Source organism: Dipteris shenzhenensis, chromosome 12 (genome assembly GCF_047967505.1).
Source record: "Dipteris shenzhenensis isolate YYH24624 ecotype China chromosome 12, Dip_SZ_1.0, whole genome shotgun sequence".
Lineage (NCBI taxonomy): Eukaryota > Viridiplantae > Streptophyta > Polypodiopsida > Gleicheniales > Dipteridaceae > Dipteris > Dipteris shenzhenensis.
This window is the reverse complement of record NC_141607.1, coordinates 13682511-13698687: the sequence shown is the minus strand read 5'-3', so window position 1 is coordinate 13698687 and position 16177 is coordinate 13682511. Positions and strand designations below refer to the sequence as shown.

Sequence of the window (16177 nt, the reverse complement as noted above, 5' to 3'; positions counted from 1 at the left end):
GTTGTTGAGCAGTGTTCCCGGCTCTTGAGCAGGCCGTTGTGCAGAGGGATTTCCCAGGGGCTTTTGCCAGAGATCAGTTGCAGTTATCTTGTTTCCTTCTCTCCCTCTCAGTGTGGTGTGTGTGAGGGGTGCTCTCTCTCTCTCTCTCTCTCTCTCTCTCTCTCTCTCTCTCTCTCTCTCTCTCTCTCTCTCTCTCTCTCCATTTCTGCTCATTTCCACTACACTTCTCACATGGTATTAGAGCCACAGTTGGCTAGAGACCCGAGGAGCGGAGGGAGTGTTGAGCCAGCACACAGAGAGGAGGTTTAGGGTGCTGTTCGAAGGTGTCTTTGAGGAGTGTGTGCGAGGTGTAGACTGTTCAGGTGCCCAGCAAGGGGTTACTTTGAAGGGTGTTTTCAGATCAGAGAGGAGGTCTTCCCGAGGGATGGAGCAGGTTTGTCAGTACCTTCATTCTATTCTCCAGCCCTCTCCTTTCTTCCACCTTCTGTCACTATCTACCCCATCCACCTTCTCTTTCAGTTCAGCTCTCTCCCTGACATGGCGACTTTGTCCGAGATGGCAGAGAAGTTAGAACAAGACTGGAATTTCAGTGTTGCCCATGTTCCCGGTTGATCGTAAGTTGGATGGGCTCAATTACGGCGTTTGGAGGGTGATGATGGAGTCTGTGTTACAATCATACGATCTAGCATATTTCATATTGATAGGTGTTGCCAGACCAGATCCCCTTGTGTCCAATCTTGGCATCCTGGAACTGAAGGAGGCCAAGACCCTATCTCAGCTCTGGGACTGTGTCAATGCAAGGGTAGGATCGTTCATTTTTTTAACTGTACTTCTCAGATGATTAACCATGTGAAGCACATGACAATGGCCAAGAGCATATGGGAGCACTTGGCGTCCTTGTATAATCGAACCTCTCATGAAGAGGGTTTCCTTGGAAGTCCAAATGCGGTTGTTGGATCCCAAGAAACAAGAAGTTGCAGGAACTTCAGTAGGAGATCCTCCAGATAGGGAAGGAGATATCGTCCGAGAACATGGCCATAACTCTATTGTGCCAATTATCATCCTAATATGGGGCTTCTATCCATCCTTGATAACCAATGGAAGGATGAATGATTAACCTAGGATGTATTGGTCCGATGATGCTTGACTAAGAGGAGCGTTTTGTAGATCGTACCTATGAGAGTCAGTGTGAGGCTTTGGCAGTTGAGTAGAAAGGCAGAAAGCAGTTGACAGCTGAGGAATGAGAAGCACTCAAGGCCATCCTGTACGTGTAAGGGGGCCTCTATCCATCCTTGATAACCAATGGAAGGATGGGGCTTCTATCCATCCTTGATAACCAATGGAAGGATGAATGATTAACCTAGGATGTATTGGTCCTGATGATGCTTGACTAAGAGGAGCATTTTGTAGATCGTACCTATGAGAGTCAGTGTGAGGCTTTGGCAGCTGAGTAGAAAGACAGAAAGCAGTTGACAGTTGAGGAATGAGAAGCACTCAAGGCCATCCTGTACGTGTAAGCGATGTGGCCGGAAAGGTCATAATTGGTGGCAGTTTCCCCAAAGGAACGATGAGGGGCCCAAAAACCAGTTGGCCAATGTTACCACCGCGACAATGTTTACTCAACCTTTTAGTCACACAAGGCAGGATGCACTGCAGTCTGCCAGTAGGCTTTCCGGATCCAGATGGAGGATCGTTTGCTTGTTTCTTGCAATGGGACCTCCTAGTCAGGTGTAATAGGAAGGGAGTCTATCATAGAGGTAGGCTTTCAGGTAGGAGAAGTTGCCCGCTGACTCAGGTGGTAGTATGTTACTAGTATGTATTTTGTTTGGGCATTATGACTTGGCAGATCCACCGGGAGTCTCCTAGTGTTCTGCTCTGCATTTATTGTCTAATGAGCTACTGGAGATCTGGATGGGTCAGCATATTGTCAGTGCGGGAATCCAGACACAGTTGGTTGATCCTTGTGAGCTATTATTTGCCAGTTGTCCTTGGAGCACTGAAGTTCATCGATTTGGCGACAGTGTACTAGTTTGGACTTGAGAGGGGGCTATGTATCTCTGAGATACAGGGGCCCAAGCAGGGTAGTAGACGTTGCCCCGGTGGCAGTATCAGTAGGATTATTGTTCTAGTACCTTTTGTTGAAGTATCAGCAAGTGGATTGTTGTACCAGATGATGTATAGTACCAATAGGCTAACTTAGGACTGTGAATGTATCATAAAGTCTAGATCTCCCAAGCACACAGTCCTTTAGCCTCCAGGGTTATGCACCCTAGGTAATATGTGATGCCTACATGAATTTGTCACCTTGGAGTGTTACACCTCGACATGGTTAGCTTAGGTAATTTGTCAGTGTCAACTTGATCACTTTAAAACCACATTGAAGCAATCACAAAAGGCTTTAACACAAATAGTTCTAGGCAAATAATATAACCCCTCTTTCGGGAATTCGAACATTGAACGGAGGATACATATCGACTATATATGAGAAAGAGGACAATCTTACTTTAGCTAATCTTTGGACACAATTGCATACTAGTGAACTCCAAAATATTAATTGCACAAAGGAATCATAAGTCTATGATTGTTTCCCAAACGTGGTTCAATTATTTGTCAAAGAAAATATGTGGTGCAATTGTGTGTAGATCCATGGATCACCAATTGTGTTGATCCATAGATCAATACATGAGCACATTATGGGGATCTGATTTGAAGAGTGAAGACTTACAAACGATCTCCACAAGGGTTAGAAAAGTTAAACATCAGACTATTTGATAACTAGAAATGAAATCAGACTAAAATGAAATCGTTTAGACTTCACAAGCAATTGTAGCTTGAATGAAGAGATTTGGACTACTTTTTGATTAGCCTTCTCCTTTAGCGCTAGCCTTTGTCATGGCTGAGTTTGCCCTTCACCTCTGGAGTGCCGATAGAAACTCAATAGGAAGACTTTGTATAAATGGATGCTCAAGTATGTGTGGGTGTGAGGATTTGTATGTGTGAGAGCCTACTTTTATACTGTGGTCTACACCCACTGTTGGGCGCTGATGACGTCAGTGGGGATGCCATAGTAGCTAGTCCCTACTATGCGTGATGAAGTTTATGGTGTTCAATCTTATGAGTGACTATCGTGAGATTGAAACTGCACTATGTTGTGTTTTTAGAGGATGAGTTTGGGAATGCTTCTGCCGTATTAGCAAACATGCAAATTTCACCTTGTGAAGTTTTCGTCCAAGTTGCGGCCTGCTGGTATTGCGATAATTCTTTCTATCTTAAATGGTGCGTTGCCCTATCAGCTAGATTTAGATTTAGATGCCCGTTTGGGAGAGACTAAAATAAAATCGTTAAGACTTCACAAGCAGTTGTAGCTTGAATGAAGAGATTTGGACTACTTTTTGATTAGCCTTCTCCTTTAGTGCTAGCCTTCATCATGGCTGAGTTTGCCCTTCAGCTCCGGAGTGCCGACAGAAACTCAATAGGAAGACTTTGTATAAATGGATGCTCAAGTATGTGTGGGTGTGTGGATTTGTATGTCTGAGAGCATACTTTTATACTATGGTCTACACCCACTGCTGGGCACTGATGACATCAGTGGGGATGTCATAGTAGCTAGTCCCTGCTATGCATGATGGAGTTTATGGTTTTCAATCTTATGAGTGACTATCGTGAGATTGAAACTACACTATGTTGTGTTTTTAGAGGATGAGTTTGGGAATGTTCTTGGATTCATCTAGGTATATATTTGATAACTAGAAAGAAACAACTCTCTTACTCACAATTGCACCTTGACTTCTAGTGTTTGGAAATCTTGCTTTAATTTGCCATGTGGAGGAGGTTATTTATTCCAAGAAATGCCATCTGATAAAATTCAAGTCCAGGTGATGGACTCTTTTCTAATTCTCAGCCTGGATTGCCACAATATAATATGAGAGTGTTGCATCCGTTATAGATCATGTAAAAGTAAAATGACCAATATGAATGACAAATAGTCGGATTCACATAGCCGTAGTATATCTCAGGCTATATCTCAAGCCACATAAACATCACTTTCTAACAGCGGTTGCTGTTATTGCATTGTGGTTGCTCATCTTTAAAGGAGCATTGTCTAGGTACATCTCTAGACATTTTGGTGTATCAACTCCTAGGACTGTCCATCAACTGAGCTCTTGTATAAGAAGGGGTGCAGAAGAACATCAAGCTGTGAGAGCGAAGGGTAAGAGGGCAGTTTGGAGCTGGAGAGATGCAAGGTAAAGGGAGCAAAAAGAGGAGACTAGTACCACGAAGACATTATGATAAAGTTGAGAGGCTCTCCTTTACTCTAGAGAGTGTTTTCGTTTTGGGACTGAAGAGCATATCAATATAGAAACTATTGCCAGGTGGTCTTGAGAGAGGCATTCTTTATTGATGCAATTTTGTATGAAAGTCTGCTGCTTCATGCATCTTTTGTATTGAGGTAGGGCTCTTGTGGACTTATCCCTGTGTTTGCAGGTTGTGGAAGCCTGGCAGCATCCTAAGAAAGGGGAGCATTGGATACCTTGTATCAACCGCACAAGATCTGTAAGAGGTATCTTCTTCTTTCCTTTCATAGGAATGAAGTTCTCAGCAGTTCTGAAGTTGAATTGATGACAACTTAATAGGTGTAAATGTTCCATAGATTAGTTGATATGCTTGATTTTTTGCAATAGGAACTGTCCGTTGCACTGTTTGTCTGTAGAAATTAGGTCATAGAAACTGTTGTTGAAACTGAAGCTCATTGTCTAGTGGAACTGTTTCTTAAAGCACTTTGTTTGAGTATTAGGAGGATAAGATAGAGCTTTCATGTCAGAAAATGTGTGTAATGGGACGATGCGCTTGTAATTCTTGTAGTCGGGGTGATTGGTGCAATTACTCTATATTTGATACAATGACAGGAATTGTCTCATGTATGTAGCAGCTTTATACATTTGCATATGATCGCAACATGCTCTTGTGGCGAGTGTTCAGCACAAGCAAATAAAAGAGATCTGCATAGTAGCTTTATATCACTGAGCGCATTCAAAGGACATTAGGTTGGTATTTCGAGATTAAGGAAGTTGGCATTATCTTTCTACCCATTGATATAGTGCTGGACATGCTGAATGTCCAAAAAAGGTATTAGAAAATGTGTCCAGGCCATGACTAGCTGTCTAAAGCTGTTTGTATATATAGAGCTGCTCAGGCTATGCTATTCGTGTCTCTCTTCCTCCCCGTTTCCTTCTGCAACTCTAACAGCAGGGCAACAGAAGCACATTGGTCGTACGAGAACATGGTCAAACACACTAACAAGCACCCATCTTTCACAAGCCCTCTCCATTCATTGAGGATCGCTATCGGGCAGTTCCGAGTTTCTTCCCATTGACTCCGCATTGAGAGTGGTTGAGTTAAGGGAGTACACAGGGAGAGATGCATATGCACCTTATGTGATCTAGAGGAGATCGAGTCAGAGGAGCATTTCATTTTTAGATGCTTAGTGGTGCTACTTCTGTCTCTTCAGAGATAGCTCCGGGATGCTATCCTGCTTTTTTTCGGACCAGAGTTGTTTTGGCCGCTTACATTCATGAGACAGTCAGATACCGAGATAGCTAGCTTAGATCACAGAGACAGGGACGAGATACATTAGTAGACTCTTCTCAGAGTATGATCATTGAGTTCTTCCATCCGGACCACATAGGCTTTCACCCCACGGGGCTGCGACATGGACATGATCCAGAGTCGACGACACGACACACTCAACAAAGAACGGATACACAGATTACACGGAGGAGGGCTGCAGCTGTGATACTAGACCAGATGTCGTCTTATACTCTGATGACATTTGGTGGTAGCGATGATGGATATGGCCATATTGATATTGATATAATGCTACCATTGATATTTTTATGATTTAGCTTTTTAGAATGGGTGTTGATGCTCGTTTAGTAGCTTCACCCTTTCAAGTTACTTGTATTAGGCTATGGGCGGAGGCGGAGGCGACGAAGAACTAGACAAGGTGGCTACAAACTGAGCTGGAACACCAGACAGGGGGCTACGAAGGGCTATGCAGGAGGCTACAAAGAGAGAGAACTTTGTTCATAGCTAGTAGCTACAGAGAAAGAAGAGGTATAGGAGAGGGAGGGCTGTGCAGGAGGCTACACAAGAGAGAACTTGTTCATAGCTACAGAAGGGTGTCCATGACAAGATGCGATGCTTCTTGGTTTAGTAGAGTAAAATCTTACTGCTTGGTTGTATGTCCAGATCGCTTGGCCGCTCGCCTAGCATTGTCACAGAGCGTTTTAAGCTTCCTTCACCTGCTCCAAGAATTTCCTTCTTTTTGGCTGCTTCAAGTAGCAAACCTTTGCTCATTTTAGCCTTGACGATGCCTTAGATATCACCCTCTGCATTGCATGATTCCTTGAAGAACAAAGCTGCAAGCATCTCATACTTTTTCTTTTGCCACCAAGCTCAGTGCCATGATCATCCTTGGGGCTTCGCGGGTCTTTAGAAGCCCAGTATAGCTGCTTATGCTTGGGCACTGATGACGACATAAGTGTTGCTTTGCTTGCTAAGTATGTCTTCCTTTTGTTTTTCATAAAAGTTTTTGTTTACCTCTTTTTTCTTCTCTTTCATATTCTCTTTTATTTTCTCTTTTATTTTTTGTGTAGATTTTTTATCTTTAGAACAACAAAAAATCTAAATTTGTATGATTGGACTTATTCTAGTCTTACAAAGGTATATTCTCATAGTCGCATAGACCCCTCGGTCTTCCAAAGACCTAATAAACTTGCTTTCTTTCTTTCTTTCTTATGGGGTGTTCCTTTGTGAATTACAAAGGAATGCTTAATTACTATAAGGACACTGTTGTTATTTGCTATTGGGGGAGAGAGAGAGAGAGAGAGAGAGAGAGAGAGAGAGAGATTTTATTCCTGTTTTTTGATCTCTTTGGTTTCTTGATTTGTTTGTTTATTTTTGCTTAGTCACTTCCTTTCTTCTTTATTTCTTGTTCTCTCTCTTTCCCTTTTGTTTATTTAAAGTATTTTAGTAAGCATAGGGTTTGCCTAAGAGACTCCGCGGGTCTTTAGACCCACTATATGGGCATTGATGAGGACATACACATTTCTTTGCTTGCTAGGTATGTCTACCTTTTGTTTTTCAAAAAAAAAAAAAAGCTCATTTTCTTCTATTTTGTTTTCGCTTTAATTTTCATTGTAGAATTTAGGACTTTAGAACAACAAAGATCTGAATTTGTATGATTGGAGATATTCTAGTCTTACGAAGGTATATGTTTTTATTTGCTATTGTAGATCACTTCCATTGTATATCACTCGAATTTTTAAGAAATTCAAGGGCGGAATGGAGACCTCTTTTGTTGATTTGTGTTATCCTCAATGCTAAGGCCTTGAGGATGTTTGAAAAGTCACTGCTACCTGTGAGCCCTCCATACGAGAAGGATAAAGGTAGAGCAGGCAGCACATGCCCATACATGGGGTTGTGCATGGTTTCCCTTATCTCACAATTAGCTCCTAGCAGACAAGTATTCTTCTCTTAGTGTGAGGATCCTTGGTTATCGTAAGCTATCCTCAGAAAGGTGAGATTATAATGGAAAAGGGGTTTTTTGAGACGAGAGACTAACACGCTAACATGCTAACAAGCACACATCTTTGATAAGCCCTCTAATGTGGCTTTCCTTTGGATTGCAAAGGAATGCTTAATGACTATAAGAACACCATTTTGGTTTGCTAGTGTAGCTCACTCCTATGTGAAAAAGGCAATCTTCAGACCTCCAAATTCTTGCTTTCTTAGAGCAAACGACTGCTTTAGCTTTTGTGCTACATCTAGGCAGGGTTCTAACTTGGTACTTGCACAAGTTGTAGCTTTTTTCCATCAAATTTTGTGCAGGTCGGTTTGTAAGAAGCCTTGCTACTATGCATAGTTGCTCGTGCTAACTTATATATTGCTTGTAGTGTCGATCAAGTATCACTTTTAGGCTTTAGCAAATGAAGGTTCAGTTTGTATCTTTCAGCCCTTCACATGCTCTCTTGGCTCTAATACCATGAAACAAAAAAGGGACGCTTCTTCGACCATGATGCCTTCCTTCCCTAAACAAAATTAATGCACACACAATGAATTGTGGCAGTAGAAATCCCAATCATTAGCTATAAGATGTGCAAAATTAAAATGCAGCATATAACTATAAAACATATTGGATTCAATTCATAGCCTAGTTTAAAAATTGAGACGGAGGAGACACCCTTTGATCTTTCAAAAAGTTAGGGTCAAATCTCCTACGTGGCATTGACTCAGTGTGCCCAATTAGAATGCATTAACATACATGTGTGGATATGATAGCAACATGTGATTGGCCTTCCTACAGTGTGTGAAGTGGTAAGTGCATGCGTGTGTGATGTGGCAAAGTCACCTAGGTTAGACCTATAGAACGATGCCATGTGGCATCCATCCTCTCCATCCATGGTGGATGCATGTGGGGGTATGCCATCTCATGTGGCCCCTTAAAAATATCTAACCACCTACCAATGACATAAGGTCATGGGTGGTCTACCTAGGATCTAAGTACTACTTTATCAAACCTTTTAATAATCCTAACCACTAATCACTCAAGATTGAACCAATGAACTAATCCATATATGCTACTGATGATACGTTAAAACGTAACGACCTCTCAAATATCACGGGCAATGACATACGGTTATTCCTCCCAGCCAACCTCTGTGATAGCAAGCGCTCGCATGCACATCTCTCATAATTTTTCCCACCTGCATATTGTTCACAAAGCCCACAAATCCCTAGATGATTCTACGTGTACCATTTACCCCTCTCTTGGAGTACCATTGAATTCCGTTTGCCCCTTGGCAATTACACAATTTGAAGAAATGCGCTCTATTAAAAACGGAGCTCCTGCGAGCCCTCTCCCTCCCTCCCGCAGCCTCTACCTCCCCTTGCTCACCCCCCCCTCGGCCGCCCTCACCCCCTCGCCTCTCCGCCCTCGACCCTCGCCGCCCCTCGCCTCACCCCCCCACCTCCCGTCTCACCCCCTCGCTGCGCCCTCCACCCACCCCCTGCCTCGCCCCTCCGCCTCCCCTCTCCCCCTCGCTTCGCCCTCCCCCGCCCTCGCCCCCCCTCGCTACGCCCCTCCCCCTCGCCTCGTTCTCCACCCGCCCCCCCTCGCCCCTCGCCCCTCGCTGCGCTCTCCACCCGCCCCCCCTCGCCCCTCGCCTCGCTCTCCACCTCGCCCGCACAACGTCTCCCCCGTCCCTCGCCACACTCCCCACCCGCCTGCCCCTCGCCCCTCCCGTCCTTCCGCCCCGCCCCCTCGCCCCTCCCGTCCTTTCGCCCTGCCCCCCCCGCCATTCCGTCCCGCCTCGCCCCACCTCAGCCGTCCCCCGCCTTCGCCTCTTCACCCCCCCCTCGCCCTCCATCCTCTGTCCCCACCCCCGCTCTCCACCCCCGTCCCCTCCGCCTCCCGGCCTCCCGCCCTCGCTTCCACCGCCATCCCTCCCCCTCACCTTCGACCCCCGCCTCCACTCTCGCCTCCGCCCCCACCTGCGCCTCTGCTTCCCCCACCCGACTCGCTTCGTCCCATTTCGCCTTACCCTTCTTTATCACACCCAGGCTCCACCCCCCTCGTCTACCCCCCCCCCCCCCCCCCCCCCCTTTTTGGGTGGCAGCCTCTTCTTCAATGGAGGTCTCGCAGTTTGTCTTGGCGGTATGGCGGCTCCCTGCCCGGAACCGGAGGCCCAGTCGGACCCTCCCTCTCCAGATGCCTACCGCGTTATCTTGACAGAGCAACAATCGTCTCGGGTACAGGAGGTTGCCAATGACTTTGCCCCTTACCTCTGTCTATGGCAGAGTCATTGGACATTCCCCCTCCAGATCAGCCATCAGGGACTGGCTCCAGTCCACTCTCATGCTAGAGGACAGCCACATTGAGGAGGTGGCCCCTATGGGAAGGGGCATCTTCTGGCTCAAACTCTCTACTGCGAAAGCTGCGAGCAACCTGATTGCTGGTTCCCCCACATCTGTGGATGGAAAGATCATTATGATAGTCCCTTGGTACTGTGGATTCAGTGCAGCGGATTTTGATGCTCGTTTTCGCATACCTCGCCACCCAGTGACGCTAGTTTTTCCAGGCCTTGCTGCTGAGCTACGGCCGATTGTCAGGGACCTGGGATCCCACTTTGGCTAGGTTATGCATGACACTTTCACTGACGCGGTTACTACGGCAGGAGCCCCTCGAGTCCGTGTGGCTGTGGCGGACCCTGCGTCTCTCCCTCCAGTGATTGAGATCGTGACAGATGCCGGCAGCATTACCCAGAGCATGGTAGTCACAATACAGCCAGGCCAGTGCCTGAGGTGTCACGGCTTTGGGCACCTGGTTGCTATTTGTCCACGATTCTCCAGTTCCTCTCGGCCCCCCCCCCGCCCCCTCCCCCTTCGCCCCCTCCCCCTCCCTCCGGGCAGCCACGTCAGGAGGAGCAGAGGTAGCCGGAGTCCGGTCCAGAGATAGCTGGCGGTTGGACTGAGGTCAGAAGGAAAAGAGGAAAGAATAAGAAGATTTCCGAAAAAGGCAAGGAGGCAGAGGTTACCCAACCTGCAGCAGCGCCTCAGAGACCTGACAGGCAGCCGCCCCAGGGTCCTGGGAGAGCTTCTTCTTCGACGGTAGCCCGCCGTTCACAGCCTCAGGTCCCCCTCTCTTCCGCTCCCCAGCCCCCTTCCACTCAGTCCCAGCCCCTTCCCAAGGCGCACCCCCTTTTCCCGACCCGCAGCATCAGCCCCCGCCTCTTCCTCTTCAGTCTCCTCCTCTTCCTTCTCAACCCCAGTCCCAGGTGCAGCCCCATCCCCCCCCCCCGCCTCTCTCAGCTCTCCTGCAGTGTCAGCTGTACCGATGGTTCCTCAGCCGCGGGCAGTCCTCCCCACTCCCCCTCCTCCACCCCCCCCGCTAGTCGCCTCCGTGGAGTCTGAGTTGCCTACCCCCCAGCCACCTCCCCCTTCCCCTCCACAGGCAGGTCACCTTGAATCTACACCACCACTGGAGCAGTCTTCCCTGTTTGCTAGCCCCTCAGTTGCAGACTCTGGTGGGCCTCAGCTTCAGGAGAGAGAGCTTCCTCGCGATTTCTACAAATCTGGCCCCTGGGACTACTTGGATGTGGCCGACCTTGGGACCTTCCCTGCTTGTCTCGACATCAGTATCTTCCTACTCCGTAAAGGGGCGGATGGAAAGATCGCAGCCTTGGCCTCGAGGGATGGCCCTAGCTTTGCTTTCACATTCCTCAGCGACGGCACCGAGACTTGGACAGACGACTCGGTTTTGGAGGCTCTCAGAGAGCAGACGCACGCTCAGGTTTGCTCCTGGATAGGCCCGTCCGGTGGACAGCTTCTCGAGACTCAGTGGTCCGAGGGTGACGTGTGCCTGCGGTGGCGTTGCGCCGCCAAACGCTTCAGATTAATTGTGATCCTCAGGCCCCCTCTGTCGTGGCCCCTCCCCCAGGATGTCAGAGCCTGGACCCCTCAAAAACTCCGGCCTTCTACGGGATGACTACTTCAGAGATCTCGAGTTGGCTCGAGAAAGCGTTTGTTCATGGTACTAAAGGCCTTACGCCTTTGCTAAAGGTGTTGAAGAACGGGCAGGACGATCCCGCCTCCCCCTCCAAACCCTCTCATAAGCGTTAGCGCCTCCATTCCGACACGTCAGCTTCTTCATCGACATCTGCCGCGAGCAGACAGTTGTTCCCAGCCTACCAGTCCTCACCATGAGCCTACACCTTCTCTCCTGGAATGTGAACGGGTTTCATTCTTCTGGCACTCGTGGTCCTAGGAAGCTCATCTTGAGACACGAACTTCAGCCAGCAGTGATTGGTCGCTTGGATATACTTCTGCTCCAGGAGCACAAGCTTTCTGTGGCTCATTCCCGTAGCTACGGGAAGATTCTCCCTGGACGCTCTCACACTTATTGGGAGCCCTCGTTCGGCGCACAGGGGAGGAGTGGCGGTGTTTGTACTTCCGTGTGCGAGCAGTTAGCCCAGGGAGTTTTTGGTCATGGTATGTTGATCCCAGGCCGTGCCCTTTGGGTAGGCCTAGAGTTGGAGGGTTCCAAAATAGGGATCCTCAACATCTATGCTCCCACAGACCTCCGATGCAGAGCCACCTTCTGGAGGACACTTACAGGGATTCTCCCAGACATGGATTCCTGGATTGTTGGAGGTGACTGTAACAATCTGGAGACCTTGGAGAACCAGCAGGGCAGAGGATCAGAGTTTACAGGTATGGCTCAGGCAGAGCAGTCCGCTTGGGACTCCTTTATCTTCGCGACAGGAGGTAGGGACAGCTGGAGAGACCCGTCCTTCCGCCGTTGGCACGGGAGCTTGGACTTCTCATGGGGCTTCCGCAGGGAAGGAGGCAGACTCCTGGAGAGACTGGATAGATTTTATGTCAGTGATTGGGCCATCAGCAGAGGCGGTCAGGCGGGTATAGTGCCAGGGACGACACTTTCCGACCACGCGTCTATGCTCTTATCATTAGATTCGGCAGCTCAGTCCCTTCCTCCCCATTCGTGCCGGATCCCCGACTCCATCTTCTTGAGGGAGGACGTGCACAGTAGTATCGGTAGCCTTTGGGACAGAGACTAGGGCGAGTGCGTGGATCTGGTTGATTCGGTGGCGCAGGCTTTGCAGGAGTCTAGCCAGATTTGCCAGCTCGCAGCCCTTCAGGTTCGACAGGAGTGGTGGGGCAGAGAGAGAGCTCTTCGTAGGGACCTCACTTCCATTCAGCGACTCCAGCAGGCAGCCCCGGGCTCGGAGGAGCTTCGGATCCAGGCCCTTCGAGCCAGAGCCCTTCTTGAGGAGACTCTTCAGCGCCGTTCAGAGTTTTCCTATCACGCCTCCCTCTCATTCTGGGCTCGGAAGGGCGACCGGATGTGCAGGGAGTTCTTCAGGACGCATGGCCAGAGAGCAGCAGGTGATCAGCTATGGAGTCTGAGGACAGCGGAGGGGCACATCGTTACTAATCCGGGTGAGGTCTTGGGGTTGGCTACCGACTTCTACAGGACCCTTTTCCAGCAGGAGCAGCTTGCCTCTCGCACTCGACGTTCCCGCGAGGAGGTGTGGAGGCATATTCCAGCCCTGGTTCAGCCCAGCATGCAGGCGACGCTGTTGGCACCGTTTACTACTGACGAGATGTTGGAGGCCTTGATGGCCATCGATGGGCAGAAATGCCCTGGCGAGGATGGGCTCTCTCGCGCTTTCTTCACCTGCTTCTGGAATCAGATTTATCAGCCCCTCCTAGCAGCCCTCCAGAGGATTTTCAGCAGCGGATATATGCCAGAGAGCCTCTCCTCGGGACTGATTTGCCTCATCCCGAAGGGAGGAGATCGACAGGAGATCCGTCAGTGGCGCCCGATCACTCTCCTCTCCACTGCCTACAAAATCCTTGCCAAGATGATCAGCACCAGAGTTCGGCCTCTACTTCCTGACCTCATTCATGACACTCAGACAGGCTTTGTCCAAGATCGCAGTATCCTAGATAATGTCTTCACTTTCTCAGAGGCGGCGGAGTGGGCTCAGCACAGCGGGTCACATTTAGCCATCCTACTTCTTGACTTTGAGAAGGCCTACGATCGAGTGGACTGGTCCTTCCTGGAGGGTACTCTAGAGCGACTAGGGTTCCCAGCAGGATGGATTAAGGGTATTTCAGCATTATATAGGACGGCTTCCAGCAGGGTCATCATCGCGGCAGGATGGGAGAGCGATTTCGTTTGGAGAGATCAGTGCGTCAGGGTTGCCCCCTTGCTCCTTACCTGTTTCTCTTCTTCGTCGAGGCCATGACATACTACCTTCGGGCGAGGTCGATCGAGATCCGGGGTGTTTGCCTTCCCATCAGGGAGGACACGGAGCTCCTGGATTCGGAGTATGTAGATGACACAGCACTGTATGTTCAGGATGATGAGATGATGCTGGAGAGGGTGAGGCTGGCCCTAGAGGTCTTCTGCTCGGCAGTCGGTGCGAAAATCAACTGGAACAAATCAGTTGGTTTTCTCACAAATCCCGGGGCGTGCTCACAGTGGGGGAGGTTTTTGGGTTTTAGGTGGATCCCGCGGGGACAGACAGCTAGATATCTCGGCTTTCAGGTCGGCCTGGATATCATGCCAGCTCAGCAGTTTCTCCCGGTGCTAGATTCCATTCGACGGAAGCTGGCTTTCTGGAGCACTGCTAAGCTCTCTCTCGCAGGTCGTGCTCTTGTCGTCAACCAGGTTCTCCTAGCCACGGCATGGTATGTGGCTTCTTGTTGGTGTTTCTCGAGATCCAGCGTGGCACAGCTTAGGAGGTTGGTCCGAAACTTCCTGTGGTCTGGAAAGGACGATCTCAGAGATACCAGAGCCAGGGTTGCCTGGCAGACAGTCATTCTTCCGCAGGCTGAGGGTGGCCTGGGGGTCATCGATCCTGAGCTTCAGAGTCAGGCCCTACTGGGCAAGTTAGTTATCCGCAGTTTGACCCCCGGGGGGCAAACGTGGAAGATGTTACTTCAGCAGGGGGTTTGTTCTTATGTCCCGCGCTGAGGTGGAGAGTGGATACCGTCCCTCAGATGGATCTTCACTTCTGCCCCGCTCACTCAGTCCCGCTCCCCACTCGTTCGTAGCCTTCTCATGGTTTGGAGGCGGCTCCGCCTCAGTCTCATTCAGTCCCCTCCTAGCTGTCAGGAGGAGATCGATCGCCAGCTGCTCATCTGGAACGACCAAGTCAGAGATGCCGAGGGCCTTCAGCTGGGAGAGAGATCACACATCAGGTGGGACGGCTGGATGTGGAGGCCAGCCCGGTCCCTTCGAGTTTGGAGGGACACGTACAGACACTTGGATACCGCTGCTCTAGCAGTCGCAGCTGGAGATGCCCGTGGAGCTCAGGTGAGACGTACGGAGATAGATGGAGCGATTCCAGCCGGTTGGTTGGTTCCACCCGAGATTCAGACTCTTATGCCTGGTGATGACCGTTGGCTGGGACAGTTTACCCCCCGTGGCATCCCACTGGTGGTTGTAGGTCGGATGGACGACACTTCGGTTTTCTTTTTCGCGGTTACGGGAGACGGCCGACTCAGGAGAGAGGATGTGCTCATCGACCCACTACTCCCATGGCAGAGGGTTCGGGTCGTAGGCCTCGTGGGGAAGGTTTGGCGGACCGATCCCAGTATAGAGCAGGATCAACTGCAGTTATGGCGACTCTGGCTTTGGGAGGGGCGGGCCTTATCAGAGCTTGATTGGGACCCAGGAGAGTGGAGATGGCCAGAGATTGTGACAGGTCAGGGGCCGACCTCTTTCTTCGCCTACAGCACGACATTGGGCAGGAGAGTTCTCGGGAGGATGCAGAGCCGCCCGCCCACCCAGCGACCCAGTTGGTATGCTCAGGGTATTTCCATGCTATTTTTGCAGGTCTTCTGGAAGGCCTTGTGGGAGAGCTGGCGACCGCGGAAGATCTCCTACCTCCTTTGGCTTCTCGCCCACAAAGGTCTTCCAGTGGGGAGCTGGTTGCGGCAGGTGGGTCACGATGGACGCTGCCAGATCTGTCATGAGGACGAGGAGTCACCAAAACACTGCCTGTGGAGCTGCACTCGCGCCCAGGAAGTGTGGAGGTGGACCTTCGGGATCCTTACTCGTGCAGCACCGGAGTTATGTATGATCACTTGGAACGCGTTATGCTGGTGCAGCACCGCACCTGGCTTCCATCACTTGTTCGAGGCATGTCCGCAGGACCCCACGTTCCTTATCACACAGGGGACGTGGGGGCCGCTCGAGAGCATTCCGCCGAACTTGGCAAAGGCTGACACAGGTTCTCAGGAGAGGCAGCCAGTCTGGGAGATTATTAGCAGCATCACAGGATGGCACATCTGGACCTCGCGCTGTGCGCAGATCCTTGGTGGCACCTCCCTTTCGACTGCCCAGGTCATGACTGACATCTGGAGTGAGATTATACACACCCTCAAAGGCGAGTGGGACCAGATACAAGGTGACTCTCGGACTGGCCGAGAGAAGCGGAGACGTTTCCTCCGTGATTGGGACACACAAGGCCTCTTCTTCGAGCATACTTCGCAGGGCCTTCAGTGGCGCTATTCACCACCTCTCTGGCTGTTCATTCACACTCGCCTGATCCCTCCGTGAGAGAGAGCTTTCCTTTTTTGTTTCCTT

At 49.9% G+C, this 16177-nt stretch overlaps 1 protein-coding gene across 1 annotated transcript in view; it reads left to right on the top strand.

Annotated features, from left to right (window-relative positions):
- Window positions 1-16177, top strand: part of LOC147895842 (protein ESMERALDA 1-like) — a 33884-nt gene that overhangs the window by 8820 nt on the left and 8887 nt on the right. The window contains exon 2 of the mRNA XM_087382420.1: window positions 4486-4561. Within this exon, the coding sequence (XP_087238546.1) occupies window positions 4486-4561 (76 nt within the window). The remainder of the gene's footprint in view (window positions 1-4485; window positions 4562-16177) is intronic.